At 42.8% G+C, this 26,045-nt stretch overlaps 3 protein-coding genes across 3 annotated transcripts; 1 reads left to right on the top strand and 2 right to left on the bottom strand.

Annotated features, from left to right (window-relative positions):
• Positions 1–3,933: 3,933 nt before the first annotated feature.
• Positions 3,934–13,433, bottom strand: usp49 (ubiquitin specific peptidase 49; the record flags this gene model as incomplete). The annotated part of the gene is made up of 6 exons (XM_083892754.1): positions 13,361–13,433; positions 11,789–13,269; positions 9,998–10,205; positions 8,354–8,462; positions 8,013–8,218; positions 3,934–4,037 (listed from the first exon to the last, which is right to left on the bottom strand). Exons 2-6 carry the CDS (start codon positions 13,202–13,204, stop codon positions 3,934–3,936), a joined length of 2,043 nt encoding a protein of 680 aa, XP_083748880.1. The 5' UTR covers positions 13,205–13,269; positions 13,361–13,433.
• Positions 13,434–17,172: 3,739 nt separating this feature from the next.
• On the bottom strand, positions 17,173–18,868 carry med20 (mediator complex subunit 20; the record flags this gene model as incomplete). The annotated part of the gene is made up of 4 exons (XM_083892782.1): positions 18,818–18,868; positions 17,943–18,088; positions 17,483–17,736; positions 17,173–17,394 (listed from the first exon to the last, which is right to left on the bottom strand). Exons 1-4 carry the CDS (start codon positions 18,829–18,831, stop codon positions 17,173–17,175), a joined length of 636 nt encoding a protein of 211 aa, XP_083748908.1. The 5' UTR covers positions 18,832–18,868.
• Positions 18,869–19,109: 241 nt separating this feature from the next.
• On the top strand, positions 19,110–25,845 carry bysl (bystin-like). Its single transcript, XM_083891866.1, has 7 exons — positions 19,110–19,464; positions 20,312–20,468; positions 20,602–20,740; positions 22,323–22,456; positions 22,555–22,715; positions 24,969–25,071; positions 25,241–25,845. The coding sequence occupies exons 1-7, from the start codon at positions 19,191–19,193 to the stop codon at positions 25,593–25,595; spliced, it is 1,323 nt and encodes a 440-aa protein (XP_083747992.1). The 5' UTR covers positions 19,110–19,190; the 3' UTR covers positions 25,596–25,845.
• Positions 25,846–26,045: the final 200 nt, after the last annotated feature.

Raw genomic sequence — 26,045 nt, 5'->3', positions numbered from 1 at the left:
ACGTTTATCGTACCGACAATTTGTAAATAGAGACATCAGAGGCAAAACTTTTTGGAAAAGGTTTTGCGGATTCAAAAGGGCGTGGCCACGGCAACCATCGGAAAGGCCTCGAAATTTTATATGTGACACAAGACACCGAAAACTTCTACGGACACAAACGTGACCCGTAACACGATGTTGCTGCAAAATTGAGTTCCACTGAACTTCAATTTGGCAATTTGCACGCTTCGTTAAGAACAAACTAGTTTGAGTGTACGTTAAGCGTACCAACAATTCGTAAGTAGACACATCAAAGGCAAAACATTTCGGAAAGGTTTTGCGGATTTAAAAGGGTGTGGCCACGGCAAATTTGTCGAAATTTGACCGATGGCCTCACAACTTCATACGTGACACAAGAGACTGTCCACGAACTCGTCTACGGAGGCAAACGTGACCCGTAACACGACGTCGGGCCAAAATGAAGTTGCACCAAATTTAAATTTGGCGATTTGCAGGCTTCGTAAAGTCTGACCATACGTTTGACCTACCAACGTAAAAAACGTGACAATTTGTAACTCGACACATCAAAGGCAAAGAGTTACCGGAAAGGCTTTGCGAATTTAAAAGGGCGTGGCCACAGCAACCATTGTGAATTTGTCGAAATTTGACTGATGGCCTCAAGACTTTCATACGTGACACAATACACCGACCTCGAACACATCTGCGGACGTAAACATGACCCGTAACGCGATGTCGGGCCAAGATTAAGTTGCACTGAACTTCAATATAGCGATTTGCACACAAACTAGCCTGACCGTACGTTTAATGTACCGACTTGATGTGTTTTACGTACTATGTACAGTACTTTGGTCCACTGGGGTTTGTTTAACGTGCTTTACAAATAAAGTTGGATTGGATTGGACTTAAAAAACTGTGACAATTTGTAACTAGACACATCAAAGGCGAAAAGTTATCGGAAAGGTTTTGCGGATTCAAAAGGGGCGTGGCCACAGCAACCAAGAAATAAGACCGATGGCCTCAAAACTTCATAGGTGACACAAGACACCGACCCCGAACACGTCCACAGACAAAACTTGACCCAAAGCGATGTAGGCCATTTTGAATTTAGCCATGAAAACAGGAAGTACATACGTTACATCGACCGATCTGCTTGAAACTTCATATGTCAGACCAGGGGCCCGCCCTGAGCATTGCTTCATACCCCATGACCTGCACACAGGAAATGGGTCTTTTGAAACCGGAAGTGCCCTGTAACTTGTCTTTGTGCGTTAAAATAAACCAAAATACCGTACGAAAAAAAACAAAGCAAAAAAACAATTGTACGAGGCAAAAGGTGATCAAGTGCCACATTAGAAAGCCTATCGAAATATTTGTTGTCATGGTTTAAATCCTGAAGTAACTGATAATGAATAAAGTGATGAGTTGAGCGTGAATCACCATGAAGATGACACACTCTGAAGACTCATAAAAATGCTGAAAACTAACTTCCTGAGAAACAGACACACACTCAGGAACACAAGTGTGTCACATAATCTCACAATTTACGGACAATAATGGACCAACAAATCAATACGTAGTGGTTGATGTTCCGCCTCGAACAGAAGAGCAGTTCACTGAAGAGGACAAATAATCCTCAGTGAATAACCCCCCCGCCCCCCCAACAGTATCATCTTTGTCTGGATTAGATTACAGTTATTCTCAGTTTCAAATCTTTAAGAAAGCATTAGAGAAGCAGAATTAAAAAGGCCTCTACCCTCAGATCGAGCGCGGATCAGTCGACTAATCCTGTGGATTAATTCAGGCCTACGTCACTGCATCCGTGCGCTACTCTGCTAAACGTCTGCAAAGATGAACGTCGACACAAATCCGTTTGCGGCGAGCGTACGCTATCTCCTGCGACTGCAGACGCTTTAAAACCCACAAGGAGAGGCCGTCCTTTGGAATCAAAACACGAGACGGGAGATTCAAATTTGTTTTGTCTTTTTAATAATTACCGTCAGGCAAAACCCATATGATCGTTACATTTATGACAGTTTTTTGTTTTTTTTTACAGTACAAGACAGAACTCGAAGAGGGGGGCAGGGGGATCAGAGGGAGTGGCCGCCGACCGCTAAAAAGTAAGACATTCATCGTCATTAGATTGTTCCAACTTTTACATAGAGTTCACAAATGTGTGTTTTCGCAGTTTGACTCGTATCAAACGCGACATTTTCTTTTTTTCTTTTTTTTCTTGATTACCTAGCAAATTCTAAAGAACCTTGATAGAAACAGCAGAGTAGAAAAAAAACAAAACATTGTATAACAAGCAGAAGAAATTCCTGATTTTATCTCAATTTCCCATCAAGATGCAGGATGTACAATATATTGCTTTCAGGTGCTCAACTCAAAACGGGTACCCCCAAAAAACACATTCTTCAGTATCCCAGTCTGCCCCCACCCCCCACACACACAGATGTAGTCGAGTGAGTGCATCAGGACCTGGGCTCAGACTAGATTAACCGTTAAACCACAAGGGGGAGCTGCCATTTAAAGATGTGACAGAAGCTAAAAGATGAACAATCACAAAGATAGGACCAACAGTAATATAGCCCCGCCCCTGCCCCCCGCCCCTCTTCCTCAAAAAGTGCAGCTCTGCGTCACTCACCCTTCAATCAAGTGTCTAAAACTCTGTACTTTTTGTTGAAATGACACTCGGTGGCGACTATTTAAAAGAAAACAAAAACGAGTCCTGTTCACAGCAGGAGAGGAGAGGACGTGATGGTGGTGGTGATGATGATGATGATGATGAGTGGTGAAAGTTTACGTAACAATAACAAAAAGAAAGAAGCTGAAGACGATGGCAACACAGAGTTCGGACGATCAGCACACTTTCATTCAAGTGGATTTACGCAATGACGTCATCTGGTGTACCTTGAGTTTTTTGTTTTTTTTTAGTAGTGCATTAAGATCAAATGTACAGTTGCAGAAAACGTACCATTCCATACGGAAGAGGATTAGGCCAACCCGGGAAAACAATATTTGAGTTCTCACTTTAAAACTCAAAATTCTGGCTTTAAACTCAGAATGTATGATTTTAAACTTAGAATTCTGACTTTATTCTCAGAATTCCGACCTTATTCTCAGAATTCCGACCTTATTCTCAGAATTCCGACTTTAAAAAACTCAGAATTCCGACTTTAAAAAACTCAGAATTCTGACTTTATACTCAAAATTCTGACTTTTTTCACACAATTCTGACTTTAAACTCAAAATTCTGACTTTAAAAAAACTCAGAATTCAGACTTTAAAAAACTGAATTCTGAGCGTTAAGTTCTGACTCTAAATTCTGAGTTTAAACTCATAACTCAAATATTGTTTTTCCCGTGTGGCCCTAATCCTCTTCCGTAATCCCAGAATCTGTGTTGTTGCCAATGAATGTTAAAAAAAAAAGTGTTTTTCAGGAGGAGAGTGACCTGACAAGCCTGATTTGTTGTTTTGTTATTTTTAACAAAAAACACACGTAGACACACACACACACACATGTTGGTGTTCAGCAGGACAGAGTGAGACCTGCTCCCACAGTCTTTAGGCCATAAACCAATATGCTGGTCCCACAGTTGGAGAAAGCTGTGGCTGCATTTATGAAAATGTTTTTGATTTTCTTTCTTTAAAAAAAACAAAAAAAAACAACAAAAACACATTTCTGAATTGCAAAAATGACAGCAGCACCGTTTATTTCCATCGCTCTCTTCTTGGTAACGCTGCTAAAAATGTTCACCTCGACTCACGATGGTGGCGTCGGCTGTCCTACTGCCCTCGTTCTTATCTTTTTTTAGTAAATCAGTTTTAAGGTGATTGTGTGCAATGACATCTGGGAAAACATCAGCGTTGAACATTTTGATAAATGCAGCCCTACGTTGCCGTATGCAGGTCGACATCACAGCGAGAGGCGCCTTACGCGGACCTCTGGGTATAGAAGAGAATATAGGCCTGAGTGTTGCACACTTCCTCCACGCTGCAAACCTTCATGTCAGAGTCGTTACAGTGGACCCAGAAACCTGAGGATACAAAGACAAGAAGAGGTTTAAGATTCAACACCAGGGCTGTCACGAGGGGGAAAGGTACATTCGAGCATTTAGCAGACTTGGAAAAGAGGAGTAAGCTACATAGAAGAAGAAGTCTTGGAAAGGAATCCACTAGATAGCAGTGTAGTTTTCGTCAACGATGACAAAATCTTTTCGTTGACGCCACTTTTTTTCATGACGATAACGAGACGGTGACGAGATAAACATGACTCTTTGATGACGAAAACATGACGAGACTTGTGTGAGTTGACGAGACGAGAATGGACGAAAATGTTAGTGGGTGGTCTGTCAGACGTTTGAAACGCATGACATTTCTTTTTTTTTTTTTCGGCCAATCACCTGACGGTCAGGGAGAAAGCACATGGCTACTTAATATGAGCGTTCCCCGCTACTGCTTCTGCAGTGTGTGTGTGTGTGTGTTCACCATTGAATGACGATGGATAAGGAATCCCACAGAGGGACTGAACTGCGTCTGTACTTCTTCTAACCCGACACTTATGTTAGTGGAGTCATTAGCATTTTAAGCTAGCGATCTTTATGCTAACGTCATAGCAAGCAACAAACAGATGGATTATTTAGCGGCAGAAAGAAAGCAGGACAATAACTGGACACAGTAGTTAGTAGTAGTGGCTTAAGTTAGCCTTTGTTAAGCTAACGTCAATTCATTATGTGTGTGTTTCTTTAGCAGCATGTTTACATTCAGTGAGGTCATCTCTTTGTGTGTAATAATAGCCAATCTGCAAGCTCACAGTGTGTTGCAGTGTGTTGAACTTATAGGTCTGCTGCTATTTTCACAATTTATGTGCGACACTGCCAAACAACAATCTCTAATACTTATTGACCTAAATAAATTTGTTAAAATACTTAAAATACTATACTTCTTTTTTCGACTACAACTAGACTAAATCCTTTTTGAGTTTTCGTCGACTAAAACTGGACTAAAACTATCACATTTAGAAGTGACTAAAATGTGACTAAAACTAATGAGCATTTTCGTCCAAAAGACTAAGACTAAGACTAAATCTAAGATGGTTGTCAAAAACAACACTGCTAGATAGTGGACTAACAGAGGTGAGAGTGCAGAAGTGGATCCAAGTGCAGAAGGAGATCGTGCAGGGGAGGTGGGGGTAAGGTAAGTGCTAGGACAGAAGATGCTCTTGAAAGAGCTGGGTCTTCAAGAGCTTTTTGAATGTTCTGGTATCACTTGGTAGGTCATTCCACCAGCGAGAAACGACTGGATTGTCTCGTGCGGGGTGTTGACGACAATCCTTGGATGAACGGCGTAGTCGAGGGCTAACATAAGCCTTTAGGAGAGCATTTAAGGTGGGAGCAGACCCCAGGCTAGCATCAGTGATTTGAATTTGATGCAGACGGCTAACGTTAGCTCACAATGAACAGAGCGGTGACATATGGACCTTTTAGGCTGATTGAAGACCGGACGAGCCGCTGCCGTCAAACTCAAACTTTAAAAACCTGTTTGAGTTCAAAACGTACAGCCCAGAAGTGCATCAGACTGCTGAAACTAAAGATACAAGCAACTTAAAGTGGCAACTGATCGATTTTAAGATTATTTTATTTGTTTTTAAAGCTGGTCTTGGACCCCACTTATTAATCAGATCTGCTTTCAGAGAAATGAAGCGTCGAGAACCGTCAGGTCTTCAGGTGGCAGTTTGAATCAAAAGTTAGAACCAAAAACCTTCTGTTATGGTCCTCGTCTTTTGGAACAGCCTCCCCTGAAGACCTGAGGGCAGCAGATCTTTCAAATTTTAAACCTGTGTCTTTTGATCAAAATTTGATTTTTCTATTTTACTGCACCTATATGTTTTTTAATTCTCTTCCGTCTCCTGCTTGCGAGTTCCTTCCACGATAGCGTTTCCTCACTCCTTCATTTCTCCATTGGTGTAAAATATGTAACAGCAGCCATATGTCGCCTGAAACGGCCGTTGGGTGTGGGGGGGGACAGTGGGCTGCTGCCTTTGACTATGTTTTTAATCGTGTGAAGCACTTTGAGTTGCACTGCCCTGTATGAACATTGCTATATAAATAAAGTTTGATTGGATTTGAACTCCCGTTTTGAAGCCTAGCGAGTTACAGTTTGGCTGCTGCCATATTGACTTTGGACGTTCTCAGGCACCTATTGGACAACAATACCAGCCGTTAATCACATATGGACATATGTCCGTCCATCCATCCATTCATCCATCTTCTGCTGCTTATCCAAGGTCAGGGCGCAGGGGTAGCAGCAGCTTCAGCAGAGAAGTTCTTCCCGGGCCACTTCGTCCAGCTCTTACGGGGTAATCCAGAGTCGTTCCCAGGCCAGACAAGAGACATAGTCCTGGGTCTTCCGCGGGCCCTGCTCCATAAAAGTTATGAAGAGAATCGGTGACAAAGGGCAGCCCTGGTGGAGTCCTATCCCCACTGGAAACGGATCCGACTTATTCCCAATGGCAATGCGGATCAAGCTCCGACGTCAAGGCCTTAATCATTCCGGTACCCTATACTCCCGGAGCACTCCCCAAGGGACGCAATCAAACGCCTTCTCTAAGTCCACAAAGCACATGTAGACTGGTTTGGCGAACTCCCATGCACCCTCCAAGGTCCTCCTCTCCAGGACCCCCGAATAGACCATACCCTGGAGGCTAAGGAGTACGATACCCCTGTAGGTGGAACACACCCTTTCGAATGTGCCACACTTTATAATCTACTGTATTTTCCTCTGAATGGGAAGCAGGTGTAATTGAAGACTGAGAGTAGGGCTGTAATCAACCAACGAAACTCTTGGTCGACTAAAGCCCTGAAATTTCGACCAAAAATCGACTAATCGACGGGGGGTAATTTGCGGCGGAGGCTCTTTTACTTTGAAAAGACCCGCAGCCGCGGCTAGAGTTCAAAAGAGTCTGGCGGCTCTGACAGCGTGTTGCATTACGTTCATCTGCGCAATACCATAGGCCGTGATATCCGAAAATAACTAGTAATATCAGCACAATAAGTGTTGAGGAATACAGAGCGAGACTGAACAGCGCAGCGCAGCTTCACGGCTGAGACACAAATAGACCGCAGGACGCTGCTGCTGCTGCGCGCAGGTGCGCCTGCAGTTATAAAACCAATCAACAATTATTAGACTAAAACATTGGAATATGCTAATAATTCTGATATTTTCATACTCAAAACAAACGGAGCAACCTTAGCTTAGTGTTTTTAAATGATATGTCATGTTTGTAGTAGAGCTGTAAAAAGCAAACTGTTGCTTGCAAAGTTTGCGTTCCACTTTTTTACCGTTATCTATTTTTGAAAAATGCTGCCACACTGCTGATGTCTTTGACATGGATGCGACAGGAGGACTGACTGTAGCCTTACATGAAAAGCTCAAAATTCACGTCTTATTAATGGCAACGCTAATCTGTGTCGCTCATGAGCCACGGAGCGACAACAACCCACTTGGCTGGACTAAACCAAAATAGTGGAAAACAAGGGGGGTGTTCTCTAAAGACAGACTGTTACCTGTGAAGCACGGGTGCTGTACAACACCCCTATTAGCATGTGGTACTTTCCTCCTAATGAAATTCACCATAAAAAAAATAATAAAAAAACAATTTTTAGTCAACCAATCACAAATTTGGTCGAGCCAGAGCGTGTCGACCAATTAGTCGACCAGTCGACTTTGACTTTACAGCCCTAGATGAGAGACCATGAGGAAACCCCTGAAGACAACGTTTACCAATGATAACAATCAAGCGTCTGAAGGCGTCTCGTTTCCCCCATTGACTTCCATTCAAACCGAGTTCTTGTTGCTGTTCGTGGAGTTTCCCCCTTGAGGCTTTTCAATTTGAGCAGCCGAGAAGGCATCACAGTGACTAATAGAAAATGGAGTAACAATTTGTGTGTGTGTAGATGTGGAGAAAAGATCTGAATATCCCAAAGAAACAGTCTCATAAACTGAGTGCTCACCTCCTTCTGTGTTGTAGCAGTATGCGGTGTAATGCCCTGAGCCAAAGCCTTTACCATGATGCATGACGACAGCAGACAGATCGTAGGTGTAGCCTTCTCTGTGGACAGAGTGACCTGAGCCTGTACAGCAGTACGGTTTGATGTTCAAAACCTGGTCAAAGGCCACGTGGACGCCGATTTTCTCCCTATGGTTCCGCCCCGACCATCTGCCAAGGAACAGGAACACGTTAGTGTCGCACTGATTCAGAATAAAGTCTCCTGTAATGACTTAAAGACATAAACAATACGTGCTTCCTCACATCGTTTTTTTAAAGTAAGGAAGACATTCAATTTGAACTTGCCTGAAGCGTTTGAGGTGCAGCCGTAGAACCTGAGGTAAACGGTAGATCAGAAGCTGCTTACACGCCTCTGACAGAACTAAGGGTTTGTGGGATGATTTCCGTCTTCTTCCTGGCAAACCATGAAACGATAAGGATGACAAAAGGGAAATCCACAGAAGACTTCAAAGTGCATGAAAGACTGTGTATTCATAAGCAAGTGAACCAAGCAGGCTACACAAACAGGTAAGGTGGCATTTTTATGGCTTTCAAAGAAGACTCGACAACACTCTCACACTCAATCTCATCACCGAGACGCCGTTATGCTCAATTGTCGCTTGCTTATGAGTTGAGCGGCAGAAGAATTTGCTGCCAGGGGAGACGGTTAAAGCTGAATAAATGTGTTAAGACAGAGAGACGTTTAATCAGTCCAGTTCTCCAAAGGTGACCTGCTCATAACCGACAGTTAAAATTACAATCATTTGCAACTCAAATCAAGTCTCTGCAGTACAAGCCCCGAAATTTCCAAACCGCAGGAATTTTCATTTTCTTTTATATGCAACATGTAGACGAACACTGAAAAAAGCTGCATTCAGACACGACTTCAAGGACTGTTCTGTAGCATTTAGGGAGGGATTATTGGTAGAAACCGAATATCGTACATTAATATACCTACACTATCATTCAAAAGTTTGGGGTCACTGAGAAATGTCCTTATTTTTGAGGGAAAAGCCACTTTTTTTCAATGACTACAACATTAAATGAATCAGAAATACACTCTATACATTGTTAATGTGGTAAACAACTATTCTAGCTGCAAACGTCTGGTTTTTAATGGAATATGTACATAGGTGTATAGAGGCCCATTTCCAGTGTTCTAATGGTACATTGTGTTTGCTAATGGCGTTAGAAGGCTATTGGATGATTAGGAAACCCTTGAAAACCCTTGTGCAATGATGTTAGCACAGCTGAAAACAGTTTTGCTGGTTCTTTGACGAAAGGTCAAAGTTATTATTTGAAATAAAAATCATTATTTCTAATCATGTCTTGACTATATTTTCCATTCATTTTGCAACTCTTTTGATGAACACAAGTGTGACTTTCCATGGAAAACACAAAAAAGGTGTATCCATCTATCTTGCAAGCTATCTATCTATCTATCTATCTATCTATCTATCTATCTATCTATCTATCTATCTATCTATCTATCTATCTATCTATCTATCTATCTATCTATCTATCTATCTATCTATCTATCTATCTATCTATCTAGCTTGCAAGCTATCGATCTATCTTCTGATCTAATGTCTTGACTATATTTTCTATTCATTTTGCAAATCTCGTGATGAATAAAAACGAGACTTTTAACGGAAAACACAACAAAACTTGTATAGGTGACCCAAAACTTTTGAACCATAGTGTATGTGTGTGTAGGAGTATAAAATCATTTAAAAATAAAAACGGCTTGGTTTCTGTAGCTTTATTAAAATGCCTTTTATCTGCGCTTAATGCAAGGACCTTGCTTTACAGAGGCTGTTCGTCTTGTGTGTCTGTGCTTCGATTTTTAAAGTGCCACACAAACAAAAGAAAAACAACCTCCTGTGAGTGAAGGAGTCCTTCATTTATTCCAATATACACATAAATATAATGTTGATAAATTGCACTTACTGTTGCAGTGGTTGCAGGCATAGATGCTGCCTTCAAGAGCCTCCATCTCTGTAAACTTGGAGAGCATCTCTGTGAGGGTGCAGCTGCGCTGGTAAGCCGACGAGCCCGAAGCTTTGTCTACGCTGTGATATCGCTCCGGAAACTCCAAGGACAAATCCCAGAATGGCTCTACTGTGTTCGACTTGTGCTTGCAGGACAGACACGTCACCTAAACGGGGAGAGGTGAAAACCAGGTGAGCAGAGCTGAATCAATGATTAATCGATTTGAAGCGTGAAGATTTCTGATCGTTTTAGCTTCTTAAATGTGAATATTGTCTTCGTTTCGTTGCTCTACGTAACAAAGAAACCATTCAAACTGAATCACAAGACATTCGAGAACATCGTCCAGGTTTAACAAACACTGATCAGCGTTTTCATGGATCAAACAATTAATCGGTTACGGAAATAATCATTAGTTGCATGAATCCACGACTTTAAATGGTTCGACCCACAGACGAGCTGCTGTTGGAGAATAGAGAACTGTATTGTTGTTCCTTCTCATACGTTAGTATTCAGGCATAGGTGGAGGCAAACGAGGGAGTTTTGCAGAACAAAATGTGGAGATGATCAGTTAATAGCGACGGTGTGATTATGTATATGAAAATTGCAGGTGAGAACACGTCTATTTCCTTCAAGGTGTGCGTTTGACTGCAGAGATGAGCCGAGAAGATTCTCACCGCACACGATTTCCTGATCACTCGACGTCTAATTAATTATTCGGGAAGGTCTCTCGGTAAGAGTGTGGCGGCTCACAGTTATTACGTCTGAACCAAACAAAGTCCAATTTATATGCTGCTGCGCCGAGTTCGCCGCCCCATCCCCCAGCAGGCGGCGCGTAACCATGGCGACTGCTTGTGTCGTTTTGCGGTCACACGCGGCCTAAATGACAGTCAATCGGCACATCGAGTGTGAAAAAGAAAACACATTTAAGTGCTGCACATGTAGTGAGACGCTAGTGTGTGACTGAACGCAACACGAAAACAGTTTTTAAATGTTTGTTTGGACCTTTGCTCCGGCCCGACAGGCTCCTGCGGAGTCTTGATTATACAAAAAGATACAGGCTTTGTACATCCACCGTAAAAACAAAGACACGCAGCATGACGCTATGATCACATATGCCTGTTATTCTTCATTTTTCTAAATTCAGAGGTTATAAAGCTCCCATAGGGTGGTCCTATCGCACATATATGTGAGTTATGGAGGTCTACTTGCACACATGAACTTGTTTTTAATGGTCAAAAACCTCCGCCCCCCTCTAGAACGGTGGATGCACTGCTACTTATTATCAAAACATTGCTTTAACAATGTTTAAAAATAGCTTCGTATCGACTCCCGGAGTCAGACCAAGAGTCAGAAGACACTGTCGCAAGTGAAACATCTCCACAACGGACGTTATTCTTCTTCCACGGTTCAATGTACGCAACCGGATGTGCCCGAACTAGCGCCCGGAGTGGGAGGATCTGCTGTTCAGGAGACGGGATCCTTACGTCACGATTCCAGGCTTTTTCAGAGCGCTTGCAAAGCCCGAGAAAACAATAAAACCCAGCGTTTCAGCAGTGGCTGAACTGTTTGTTTCCCAACTTCAGGGCTTCATAAACGAGGTAATGGCGCAGATACAGACCAGAAAAACTTCCGGTCTATGGGAGCTTTAAAGATAATGAATACAGTGAGATTTCTAAAAGCATCATACAAATCTGACTAAACAGGTCTCTAGTATCACAGTGTGTGTGTGTGTGTGTGTGGCAGCCTCACCTGGCTGAGTAGCTGCCCATGAAAGATGGTGTTCAGAACCTTTAGCACTTGCTTAGACAGTTTCCTCTTGGTGATGGGGATGACTATCCTGCGTTTGGAGCCCTCGGTGTCGAGCTCCTGCTGCACCTTGTCCAGCAGCTCGCAGAGGAACTCCTGGGCGTCCTGCTGGTCGTATCCACGGAAAGCCGGGATGAGGTTCCACACGGAGTGGAGCATGGCGAAGGGAGATACCAGAGACCACCGCCCTGACCACATGACCCTGAAAAGTGTATGCAACTCATGGCACAGAGACATCTGCTGGCGGGTGGAGCAGCGAGGCTCCTTGGGCTGCACCAACTCTGCAGCCTGTGGGGCAGACGGGGCGCTTTCTTTTTTGCCCACGGGCAAATTCCAACAGTCCGCCTTCCCCACGCGTTCAAGTGGGCATCCCGACAGTGCCGCGTTACCGCTGCTGACGACACCCCCCGTGACCCCCTTCATCCCCTGGGAGTGATTGGTCTTGGCCAGGAGCTCCTCAGTCTCACAGAGGTCCAAAGTGAGAAAACACTCCCTGAATTTCTGCAGGTGGCTCAGCACCTGCAATATAGAGTTCATGTAGCACGTGTTCCCCAAGTTGCGCAGACCGGTGACACCCGGAGCGGGTCTCCGGCGAGTTGCGGTGTGTGTGGAGTAGTATCTCCTCCTCAGTTTAGCAGCTCTGCCGTTGTGAGGAGCCTTACGGGACAGAGTTAGGATGGAAGGCTTCTTGGGAGGAGGAGGAGGAGGTAGGCGTTCTGGAGGGTCGCGAAATTTGCGAGGAATGAGTGTAATCATTGAACGTGGCGCCTGAGTAAGAAGCCTTGCGCTCTTTCTGGGAGGTACGTTGCCGAGCTCTTCCATTAGTCTCCTTTTCACCTCTTTCTTTTGTCTTCTAGCTTCCTCAAGTTTCTCCTCGCGTTGATTCTGCACCTCCTGGTTTTTGTTGATCCATATGCGGAACATCTTCCCAAGGAGCGCTTTCCTCCGGTGCCGTAAAGCCAGCTGCATGGCGGGCTGCGACCCGCCTTCCCCGACCCAGCTGGTACATTCCCCTCTGGTCGAGGAACGCAGCGAGCGTCTACCTGGGCTACGGACAGTGGAGAGCGCCCCTCGGAGGAGTTTGAGGTCTCCTTCTGCGTTGTCGTTGAGCACGTAGTCTCCACAGGCGAAGCAGAAGACGTGCAGCTCACGCACCTCCATGGCCAGCGGGTGTTGCGACTCCTGAAAGTGTTTGAGTGAGTGCTCCTCCATGAAACGTCCACACGCCACATGGGAGCACTTGAGGCAGGCCCACACCGAGTCGGTGGTGCTGCAGTCCACACAGTGCCATTTCTGAGGGTTGAGGATCGAATGATCTTGGCCCAGACGTAGGCGTCCCACGTGCTTACAGCGATCCATCTCTCCAGATACACATGTGGCCTCAGCGATAGGACACACGTCCTGTGGCCAAGCAGCAAGTCATTCTTTGGTAAAGAGACAACATATAGTCAGGTAAAGAGCACAGTTTGATCTACTATCTTGAATAAGTGGGAAGAGAAAGTATATTAAACTCACTGTAAATATAGCTTGCTCGGCAACATCACAACATCTGCGGATAGCTCAATTGCAACATGCAGCTTGATCAGCCATTACCACAGTCACCACCAGCACCAGCAGCAAAGTTCTGTACGAAAAAAAGGGACAAAAACATCATCAAAATACTTTAGTCTTCTACAAAACAGTTTCTCAGCCGACTGATGGGGCATGTGAGGTTTTTGCTGAGACGACAAGCCACCACAAAATTACATAGATCTCAACGACGCACAAGGATAATGAACATTTAATATGTTTTCAAAAACAACAGTTAAGTGTTTTCAGTCATTTTCCCTTCAGTGGGGAGGTTCAGAATTTATATTATGGGCCTGCTCTGAGACCACGACATGTAATGTTAATCACAAAGCATTGTCTTAACCTTAACTACATCCAGTCAATGCCTAACGATAACCGTAACTGGGGCCCTAAACTTACCCAGTTCCGCAGAAATGAGGCCAGTGGTCCAGACAAGGTAGAAAACACTCTATTCTATTTATTCTATATTTCATACCATTGTTACTGAATTGTCTTTGTTTTATTATCTATTTATTTGCTTAGTTTTCTTAGGCATTGACACTAATGGCATTACTAGTAAAGGTGTTGCATCGTTATTGAGTATACAACAATGAAGAATCTTGAATCCTTTGACTCTAAAACCATCTCTTTCTCTGTCGCTGCCCAGCTTCCCATTCCACGTCATCCTAAAGATCCAGTTCTCAGTTTTACCTTTTCAATCAAACCAATAGAGTTTAAGCATCTAAACAAACTGATACCTATTTATTTGGTTGCTGAATAAAGTCGCAATATCATGAGAATAAAGTCGCGATTATCATTCAAGCAACATCTCAGATGGTCGGCTGCGTCAAGATGAGGATTGCGGAACATTTTCGTGTTTTCGAATACGTCATATATTTGTCGCATCAGCACAACGTTATCTTTAGCAGCAGGACTTTGACAAGATTGTGCAAGAAACCGAGTCTGTTTGGAAGAAAGAATCACAAACACAGACACGGAGGAAATCATTGGTTTTGTGGACTGGAGGAGGAGGAGATGGCTGCAGACTATCGCTGCTTACATCTGTGTGCCGTTTCTATTTAATAACAATACATTAGATCACATGTGTCAAACTCAAGGCCCGGGGGCCAGATGTGGCCCGCCATGTCATTTTATGTGGCCCGTGAGTGATTAATTGGTCTTAAAAATCTTTTGTTAAAATAGGTCTTAAAATGCCACTTTAAGGCATGCGTTGACCATATACTACATTTCCCACAATGCATGGCGATTGCGCTACCCGCAAGATCGCAGTGTATCATTGTATATGCATCATGCGACGAGTGAAATTGAATAAGTAATACATACAGAAAGTTATTTAGCAATATTTTACGGCGTAGTTACCTTAATTTTACATTATATTTGGTTACATTTACTCACATTTATTCTGTATGACAGTTACATCTGGCCCTTTGAAGGTAACCATTATGCTGATGTGGCCCTCAGTGAAAACACCCCTGCATTAGATAATGGTTCTCACTTTAATATCATAAGTTGTGATTTTTTCCCCTCATAAAATTATGACTTTTTTTTTTATATTACAACTGTGTGAACATTTAAAAAAATAAATATTTTCCCTTGTATGCTGAGATTTGTCATAACAGCCACTGCCAACCAAGTTCCCCACACAGTGGTTTTTGAATATAAAAATCCATTGACTTCTTTCTAATCGATTATGTTTGTGTTTTTAAATCAAATTATTCCAGGTAAAAACACATGAGGCAGAGTATTTGTTTATCTAGTGTGTGTGTGTTGGGAGGGGGGGTCCTGACTCCTTCTCTGCTGAGGAATAATCGAGTTGCTACGTGATGCTATTGACGCTGCTGCATGTTTTACTGTCCATTAACGCATCTGACGCCGATTGTCACGAATGTAGAAATAAAGCATCCATACAGTGTGTATGTGTGTCCGCAGTTTACAGCACAAGCAGCCGCTTGTCTGGCTGCCGGGGACCCGGCTGGCTGGCTCTTCGTTCACGCCATGCTAGGCTGCTCCACCGTCGCAGAACAAAGAGCAGTCAAAGAGCCACTCACTCTCCAGGAATATCCTACAACTTTGTTGCTCTGGAGGCAGACAGCGGGCACTAAGTTAGCTCGCGTCGCTAACCGCTAGCTCCACGGGCTTCGACGCGGGGCTCTGCGGTTACCGAGTCCCGTTTTTTTTTTTTTTTTATCAATTCGTGCCGAATAACGTACTTTGTTTAAAAAAACACACACACACACACATGGCTCCAGTCTTGGCACCAAGTTAGCCAACGTTATGTTGTTAGCTTGTGGCGGTGGCTAGCGCTAGCTGCACGGCTAACGCGTTCGCCGAGGACAATCGAAGTTAACCCATAACGGTGGTTGTTGGTCGCTAACGTTAACTACCCGATGTGTGCGGCGGCGGCTTAGCTCAGCGCGCTAGCGCCGTTCGTCGTTTCACAAACTCCCCCGGTGACATTCGTCTTAAAACCGGGCCGGTTAATGGAGCGCAACGTCACATCTGTACCGGTCTCTGTGCATTTAATAAGAATAATGGGGGTAAACAAACAATCACAAAAAAAAGGCTGGATATAACGTTACCATCGCCAGCAAGCATCCATCCAGTTCACTCAGCGCTGAGCTTGTTGTCCCCCCCTCGCAGATTGAACAACCCAACTCCCGATCCGAGTCCAGAGCCTGCCGCTCTCATTGGACTGGGACTGAGAAGCAGCCGGGCTCTCATTGGTGGAGTGGCTGAACAACAGGCAGCAGGATGGCCCTGGACCTGGACAGTCCACCGCCCACCACCAGCACATGGAACCACCGTGACCGGAGCTGGTCTGCTGCACTTCGGGCACAGGGAGCAGCTGAGCCGGTGAAAGCTCAGTGTTTTAGAAAATCAGGGATAGTCAATAAAAAATGACAAAACTAATAAGTGTCACCAAAGAAGACAATAGGGGTGTCCAAACTTGATAATGGCCTTTTTTTAAATAGTAACATTTATATACAAATGCACTATTTTATAATAATTAGATTTTCATTGTCACATTTCTCATTTTTAAATGGATATGTAACCAAATCTAAGCACACAGGAGTAAAAAAAAATGAAAAAAATAAATATTGCCTTTATGAATATTTGACTGTCACGGGTGGGTTTCGAACCCGGGACTCCCAAGTCCCTCTATAATCATTTAATTTGCCAATTAACATTAGTTATTCATATATATTTACATATTATATATTATAAACATGATAAAAAGCTAAACTAAAACGTTTATCACATTTATATGGCAAAACTTGGGTTAGCGATGACTCGTTTGTTGAATTTAAAGGTCCAGTGTGCAACATTTAGCCGTGATTATTGGCAATAACCAATAATAATACATGACAAACAACAGCATCTTTTCTGGTTTGTGAAGGCCACAGTAGTTACCTGAAAGAGTTTTACATTTAAAATTTAAAATGACTTGAGGGCCACCACCTGTTACACGTATTTTATATTATAAAAACAATTGTGTAATTGTACTTTTAACAACTGTTAAGAAATAATGCCATCAATATTGTATTTGGTCAGAATAAGAGTGTACTGTATGTACTCACATAAAAGGATTCTGGCTACTGTTCATGATTTCTCTTTAATACAAAACGTTTTAATCAAAAAGAGATGAAATATGGAAATACAGGTTTAAAAATTTCCTAGATACCTTTTTTTTAATCCATAGGAACAAAAAAAATAAAGCAACATTATACAAACACAGAGCTCTCCCTTCCACTGACATTTTAACGCACATTACTTCCAGTGGTTTGTAATTTCCGCAGTTTGTTGAACAACTCCAGATACTGCGTCATGGTGTCCACGGTGTCTGCTGGTGCAAAAAGTCCCTCAGGCTTGGCAGCAAACACGGACGGAAGTTCAGGGACGCTGGGACCAAGAAAGGACTGCATAAACTCCTTCATGAGATTCCAGCAGTCCCCTGGTACCACACCGGGACAGTACTCCACCTGAGGAGACATACACACACACACACATCATGAGTCCATGCAGTCACGTTGAGAAAACATCATTATGGATGGAAATACGAGTACAAACCTCCACAGATATTCCTCTGGCACTGGAGCTCATCGTCACCGAACCGACTTTTATCAGGAAGTCACAGTAGCGATATCTTGTACCGCGACATTCCACCTTATGTCCTTTGGCATTCTGGAAGTGGCTTTTTAGTTTCACCATGAGGACGTCGAAGTTTGCATCAGCTACGAGGCACGGTCCGCCTTCAAACAGGGCCATGCAGCTCAGGGGAGTCTCCGAGTTGTGCATCATGTATAAGAGTTTGGTCGGCTGACCTGGGAGAACACAGAGCAAAGAGCGATCATCGCAGGAAATTAAGTACTGCATTCACTCTCCTATTATGTTCTCAAATTTGCTCACTTGCTCATTAATTACAGATCATACAAGAGAGAATTTCTGCAGACAGGTTGCCAGTCCATCACAGGGCCGCATACACACAAAACAACCAACCACTCTCTCACAGCACAGCGGAGACATTTACCGCTGACATTTCCCGTGGCGTGGTACGTCTCACAGTCCACAGAGAAGCTGCCCTGCTTCACAGCGCCCAGCTGCTCCAGCTTCTTGTGCAGGATGTCCACTGTCTGCTGCACACTCTTCCCGTCCGCCACCGGCACCTGACATACACTGCAGAGGAAAGACAACACAATGTGAAGCTCAAAAGCGTGCATCCATTCATCCATCTATTATCTACCGCTTTATCCTCGGGGGGTGCTGTGCCTATCTCAGCTGACAGTGGGCGATAGGGGGGGTGCACCCTGGACAGTTTGCCAGTATAGAGACAAACTAATCCCCAGAAAGCCCCTTGTTCCGAAGTTCCAAACGGGAACCCAGGAACCCGGCAAGGCAAGAGTGCTAACCACTACACCCTTGGGCCCCAAAAGCATGCATTGTTTTGGAAATTTATTTTTATTTATTATATTTTTGTAGTTATCATAGCTGCACAAATAAATAAAAAGCCCAACCACGTCTCCATGTTAAAATATGACGACATAACGAAGCTCCAAAGTGGGCTGGGTTCTGATCATTTTGGATTTTTCTCCATTCATTTCCTATGCGAAATTTATTCGCAGTTTTTTTTTAACGATTTTTTATCGTTTTAAGTAACCATGGCACATAGCACATCATTCCCGAAGAAACGGACGTTTTGATATAGGATGTTTGGGGTTTTCTCAAAGCTGCGGGACGAGTTTTGTTGGAAGAGGAAAAATAATAATATCATAGGAAGAATAACAATAGATGCTTGCTTTGCAATACACACCAATGAGAACTGCAGTCAAATAAACGCGCAACAATAATAATAGATGTTTGCTTAAGAACGCACTCTAATAATAAACCATAAGTTTATCAACTCACCAAGTGACTCCCATTGATAATTCGCCTTTTGGTATAACAGTAGTCGTACTACTTCCGGGTTGGGAACAACACTTCCGTTGTTTAACTTCCGGTGAAATAAACCTTCAACCAAGAAATAAACAATGTTATTATTTGCATAGCCGTTGGTTATATAACACCAAGTAGCTCATAATTATACAACTTGATGTACACAAATAGCGTGTTTACTACTATTTTTACGGTACATTTAAAATTACAATACACCGGTTTTACGTCTCAACTACGTCACTTCCTCTCCCTGGCAATGGTCACCCACACGTGTTGAACAAGTGACTGTTTACAATACTCGTTCGTCTCCGGTTAACTAAGTAAAATCGCCACTGTTAGTGCAGAGATGCCGAAAGTGAAGAAGACCAAAGGTGGAGGTGGAGATAGAGGCGCGGGAGGGGGAATACCAGTGGCGCTAGCTGACCAGATCCTCCAGGCGGACACGCTGCGACCCCGGGACCGAGTGAAGATGCGAGACAGCCGGGCAGAACAAGAAGACAAGTACGTGGACGAGCGTCTGTCGAGGAAGATCTTACAACAGGCCCGAATCCAGCAAGAGGAGCTTCAGACCGAATTTGGCCAGGCACCAGAGAAGAAGAAGACACCGGTCACGGTTCTTGGTGAGTAGAAGGAATAAATATGTGCTTTTTTAATGTTGTCTGTGGGTTAAATCAGTCTGGTTCACAGTTAACTCAGCATGCAGGAAATGCATCCTACATATCATGATGTGGATGTTTATTTCCCCTCATTTCCATGCACCTCTGTGTACTTGTGGTAGAAATGGCCCTATTCATCATTTTTAAATTATGAATTTTCAATTTAAATTGGAAATAATGTTTTTTTTAGATCATATTTACATGCAAAATGTTCAATATCTAACAGTTTTCCTGCTCAATAACTTTGTATTTACCAATGCCCATATCAATACAGTTGTTATTACTTATCCGTCAACACTGTTGTGCTGATACCATAAACAGCCATTTTAAACATAAAGATCCAAATGTGTAATGATGAATAGGAAGAGGAGTTTAAAGTCAAAATTCTGAATTTTAACTCAGAATTCTGAGAATAAAGTCAGAATTCTGAGATTAAAGTTAGAATTCTGAGAATAAAGTCAGAATTCTGAGTTTAAAGTACTAACTCTAAAGAAACATTTATAATATAATTTATTGCGCATTTTTAATTCCCTAATGACGAGCCGTCATCCAGAATGGAACAGATTTCTGACCAACACCGCCCATCACTTCATTGACATCACTCTCTCACTCTTTGGGGTGATGGTTTACAATATGGGTTATTGAAAATGACAAATAAATACTAAAACTTAACACAGGAGAGATGCCATCATCTACTGTGTGAGCTTTTAAACTGGGTAACTTTATCATGCATGGTGTTCTCTGTCTGTCTCACAAACATCACTCTGACTTTTGGGTCTAACCAGTTTTGTTGTGTTATTTGAAATCTTAGGGTCCAGCTCTCAGGATGCAGATTCAGACGAGGAGTGGCCAGAACTCGGGGCAGCAGGTGCTGCCGACGCCGACGCCGAGTTTGACAAGGAGGTCGTCATCGACCCTGATGACGAGCAGGCCATTGAGATGTTCATGAATAAGAACCCGCCACTGAGGCAAGTGATGACCCTGACTTTTACTCGACCAGTATCCCTGAACCTAAAAGACACAACGCGGGAGTTTGATTTCTTCTTCTTCTTCTTTTAATAAATGCTTGGCTGGTGTTTTGTTTGTGTGGCCCCCGTGCAGACGGACGTTGGCCGACATCATCATGGAGAAGATCACCGAGAAGCAGACGGAGGTGGGAACACTGATGTCGGAGGTGTCGGGGTGTCCGATGCCTCAGTTGGACCCGAGGATAATAGAAGTGTACAAAGGTGTCGGTAAGGTGAGCTGCTCTAAAGGCCACATTATACTTCTCCGACTGCATAATGCGTTATCCGTCTGCGTCACCACGTAGACCACTCGAGCCTTTATACTTCTGCGTCATGGTGACGGATAGGCGCTGCAATTTCCCGCCCGATCAGTAGGGGTCGCTGCGCAAGGTTGTTGTGCTTTTGGCTACAGTGAGCAATGGCGTCCGAGGGAGAAAGACTGTTGTTGTTGAAACAGCGGCCATTTGTAATTTTTCTGTGTCCCGGAACGCAGTTTTAAGATAATTTGAGGCAAGAAATTGGCCATTTAGAGTCTAAACATGTGCTGTGTGTGTTAAGATATGACATATTTATAGTTCGGCAGCGACGAAGTCGGAGGGGATCAGCTCCGCCCTCTGTGAACGCTCGCTGCTCACTGTGAGCTGGCACAGAGCAGCTTAGCTCGGCCTGTCAGCGCGAGCTGAACGTGATTCATGTCCTCCTCCTACGTGACAGCTCTCTGTCTCTCTGTCTAAGTTCGTTCGTACGCGCGAATCATGAGTGAGTCAGTGAACTGACAGTGTGAACGAATCACAGCAGCACGGCAGACACAGTTCTTCTTACGAGTCACTCCCTCCTCGCTCGGCGCACGTTGGCTGACGTCTTTTGCCGAAGATTGACGAGTGATTCACAGCACGCGGCAGTTCCTCTCCCGGCCACCACGCTCACTGCTGAGCTCAACTGAACTAAGAAAGGAACGAATCAGTTCATGAAGTGATCCGAGTCAGTTCGTTCACTCAAATGATTCGTACGTTTGAACGAATCACTCCTGACCGACACAACACTATAGCCTACGCAGAGCACTTTACGCAGGAGTATAAATTGGGCTTAACAATCTAGACCTCTACATTTAGAAGTTGAGATTCTTTTATTGTGATTTTCTTTTTTTCTGGACCGCTGTTACATGACAAAAATGTAAATTTCCTTTTTCAAACTGCCTGGTACATCTGTGCAAACCTGTGATGTTTAGTCCTGTGCATGATACTTTAAACTTTGGGCTCACTTAGAAATGTCCTTATTTTTGAAGGGAAAACCCTTTTTTTTTCAATGAATATCACAAAAATAAATCAGAAATACACTCTATACATTGTTAATGTGGTAAACGACTATTCAAGCTGCAAACGTCTGTTTTTTAATGGAATATGTACATAGGTGTATAAAGTTTTATGTCAACACCGATTAAGGCAACAAAAACAGCGCGCTAGTAAAGCCAGATGGCTGCAGACACAAAGAAGTGCCCACGGAAAAGATTAGAAAAGTGAATTCTCCTGCACATCTCCTGTACATAGGTGTACAGAGGCCCATTTCCAGTGTTCTAATGGTACATTGTGTTTGTTAATGGCGTTAGAAGGCTATTGGATGATTAGAAAACCCTTGTGCAATGATGTTAGCACAGCTGAAAACAACAGTTCTTTGACTATATTTTCTATTCATTTTGCAACTCTTTTGATGAATAAAAGCGTGACTTTTAATGCAAAACACAACAAAAAACGTACAGGTGACCCCAAACCTTTGAACGGTAGTGTATATGTATAATTTCTTGTTGTTTTTCTTCAGGTTTTGTCAAGATATCGCAGTGGAAAATTGCCAAAGGCTTTTAAAATAATCCCAGCTCTTGCAAACTGGGAGCAGGTTTTATATTTAACCGAGCCCGAGACCTGGACCGCTGCTGCTATGTACCAAGCAACAAGGTGAGACCCCCCGGTCTGCTGTAAAGACACGGACACATTCTGAGTATGTCGACACACTGGTAAAGAGTCTTATGTTTTCTCTGTGTTTTTTCTTGTAGAATATTCTCCTCAAATCTGAAAGAACGAATGGCCCAGAGGTTTTATAACTTGGTGTTGCTGCCCAGAGTGCGGGACGATATCGCAGAATACAAGAAACTCAACTTCCATCTCTACAGTGCCCTGAAGAAAGCCTTGTTCAAACCAGGAGCGTGGTTTAAAGGTGAGACGTGAACATTCACAGCCATCCGTTTTCAGACCGACTTTAGAGTGAACTTTTCATTGACAGTTGTTGGTAAAACTGTCAAAAACTATTTCCAAACACAAAACAATCGTTTGTCTAAAGTATCGTATTCTCTGTCTACATGGAAATGGGAGGCCAGCGATTTTTCTGAAAGATCCGGTGACCGATGGCTAAATTCCAGAAGACACGTGTTTGAAAATAAGTAATAATAGTAGTAGTAGTAGTAGTAGTAGATCTTTATCGTCATTGTCACATGTACAACGAAATTAAAAGTGCTCTCCAGTCAGTGCAACATTATAAGTCTATAAAAATATAATTTAATACTAGTGTTACTAGTCTAAAAGAAAAAAAGAAAAATATGAAGAAAGAAATGAATACAGTAAATGATAAAAGGATTTGACGGAAGAAGAAAAAGTTGAGCTTTTAAGGACCGGTTTCTTATTCCCAAGATTACATTTAGAACTCTTATTCTAATGGAGGATTAGCTAAATATTATATGTTTATATTTTATATTTAAACGGACACTGTGTAGTATTTATGGGTTTATATGACCCAAAATCCACTTTTTTATACAGTATTGCTCCTGTATTGTCTAGTCGCTGTATAATAGTTTTTGTTTCATTTTCGTAGTGTTTCAAAAAGTCATGTAAAATAGCATGGTCGCGGGCCTCGGTTGCATTGCCACTGTTAGCAGCGAGACGCCATGTTTCTACCGGAGCCTGTAAGGAAAACGCGAGAGAACAAATCAAACGTCGCTTTACTTGTAGCGGAAGTCCCGCCTCCACTCTCTCCGCTTCGTCTGATACGGCCGCGGTAGCTCGCCCTCTCCCTCGCCTCATGAACCTCATCTGCTGACACGGAGAAAGACAATGAGGACGACATTTGACCGGCTGAGGACACCGTAGCGCTCAGGGAAGGGAGGGGTTGAGCAGAGGAGCAGTTCTTTGTTGTAAATGTCAGCCTCTCCTCTAGATGGCACTTTAAACTACCTTACTTCACCTTTAACTCACCCTTCATAATATCCAGAAAATATGTCCTGTGTGTTTTCAACTTTTCAAACAAACAATAGTTTATTAGTGACGCATAGTTTTGAAAACCACCAATGTTAGCAAAACACCACAAGGTGGCAGTGTTGTTCAACAATACACCATTACATTTCCTCTTCACAATAGGAATGAGTGAAGTTTGATAATTTTTTGAATGATTGAGGTTGATTTATGTACATGAAAACAAATAATTTTAAAGTTAAATGAATAAAATGACAATATTACATTGTGTGCATCTTATATTTAATATTAGCTCTTTCATATAAGACAGTAAATTAATAGCATCAAGTTCCATTTTAATGAAACTACTACTTAATGTGCTGTCTGTCACTTCTTAACAATATGCAATATGTAGTATAGTTTTTGTAGTTTTGCGGTGTTTGTAAATCAATCAACAGTCAATGTATTTTATGTATGTGAAATAGTGCTATTTTATGTTATTTAACATTGTAATAATCTGAATTTGGTAAAGAATCTTATGTTTTCCCCCACCACTGCTTTGTTTCCATATTAACATTTGTCATATCCTAATCACAATACAATCAAAGATGTCTTACTTGTAGAGCTTTACACACACTCGAACATGAAGTTTTACTCACACCATGGAAGTTTATTTACTAAAAATCTGTCCAATACCTTATGGAAGTGCAGTATTATGCTCTTACACTACCATTAAAAAGTTTGGGGTCACTTAGAAATGTCCTTATTTTTGAAGGAAAAACACTTTTTTTTCTCCACTGAATATAACATTAAATGAATCATAAATACACTCTATACATTGTTAATGTGGTAAACGACTATTCTAGCTGCAAGCGTCTGGTTTTTAATGGAATATGTACATAGGTGTATAGAGGCCCATTTCCAGTGTTCTAATGGTACATTGTGTTTGCTAATGGCGTTAGAAGGCTATTGGATGATTAGAAAACCCTTGTGCAATGATGTTATCACAGCTGCAAACAGTTTTGCTGGTTCTTTGACCAAAAGGCAAAATTATTATTTTGAATAAAAATGATTATCTCTAATCTTGTCAATGTCTTGATTATATTTTCTATTCATTTTACAACTCTTTTGATGCATAAAAGTGTGACTTTTAATGGAAAACACAACAAAAATTGTATAGGTGACCCCAAACTTTTGAACAGTACTGTACATACATACTTATACTTAAACCTCTTCTGTCTTACAGGTATTCTCATTCCTCTGTGTGAGTCTGGGACGTGTACTCTCAGAGAAGCCATCATCATTGGCAGCATCCTCACAAAGTGCTCCATCCCTGTGCTCCACTCCAGGTAAGGTTTTCCTCTCACTGACACCAGTGTTTCCACCAGCTGTCCTTAAAAAACCTTACACTTGCTTTCTTTTTTTTTTTTTGGTTTCTGTTGGCAATGCTAATGCTGAGGCGAGGTTGCGTAACAGGGGAAAAAACTTTGTGTAACATGCAAAGTCTTTGTGTTCCAGCGCCGCGATGCTTAAGTTGGCAGAGATGGAGTACAACGGCGCCAACAGCATCTTCCTGCGGCTCTTGCTCGACAAGAAGTACGCCCTGCCCTTCCGCGTGCTGGACGCCTTGGTGGCCCACTTCCTGTCCTTCCGCAGCGAAAAACGCGTGCTTCCTGTCCTGTGGCATCAGAGTTTGCTCACGCTGACCCAGCGCTACAAAGCCGACCTGGCCTCCGAGCAGAAGGCCTCGCTGCTGGAGCTGCTGAAGATACAGACGCATCCTCCGGTCACTGCGGAGATTCGCAGAGAACTGCAAAACTCGGAGGCCCGGGACATTGAGATTGGACTTCCTGTCACAGTGGAAATGGACTGAGGTCTCGGTGTGGTCCGGTGTATCCTCCTCTTCCCACTCTGAGAAGCAAATAAAGACAGTTTTGTTCAGCCAAACAACTCATTACATTGTCTCTGGAGCTACAGTAAGAGTCTCCTCCCCTGCGTGGACTCATTTACATATTTAATCAGTTTAGATGAAGATGTATTTTCATATCATGGTGTCTCTGAGCTTTGCTTCCTGCAGTTTCAGTGCAGTGTGATTCCTTTGAAATACAAGTATTGATATCTGTGTGCATTTGGATTAAAAACCAAACTCTCTCAAAATACAATATCTGTTTTTGTTCATTTTATGAGGATCACAACATGGTACAAGAAAGTTCACAACAGGACTTCATTATGATGTCATTTAGATAGAAAGACATTTGGTAGCCTTGTTGCTCCAACATGGAGTTTATGTTTGTGTGATTGACCGGTACACAACTCAAATTAA

The sequence above is a fragment of the Microchirus variegatus genome (genome assembly GCF_963457635.1).
Source record: "Microchirus variegatus genome assembly, chromosome: 7".
In the NCBI taxonomy this organism is placed as follows: domain Eukaryota; kingdom Metazoa; phylum Chordata; class Actinopteri; order Pleuronectiformes; family Soleidae; genus Microchirus; species Microchirus variegatus.
This window is presented reverse-complemented; position numbering and strand designations above follow the sequence as displayed.

What these genes read in the sequence shown, in the direction of transcription:
- bysl (XM_083891866.1), top strand. Translation starts at nt 19,191, where the DNA reads ATGCCGAAAGTGAAGAAGACCAAAGGTGGAGGTGGAGATAGAGGCGCG. An exon ending in AATAAGAACCCGCCACTGAG is followed by an intron (nt 20,469 to 20,601) that starts GCAAGTGATGAC and finishes GCCCCCGTGCAG; the next exon opens with ACGGACGTTGGCCGACATCA. An exon ending in ACCAGGAGCGTGGTTTAAAG is followed by an intron (nt 22,716 to 24,968) that starts GTGAGACGTGAA and finishes TCTGTCTTACAG; the next exon opens with GTATTCTCATTCCTCTGTGT.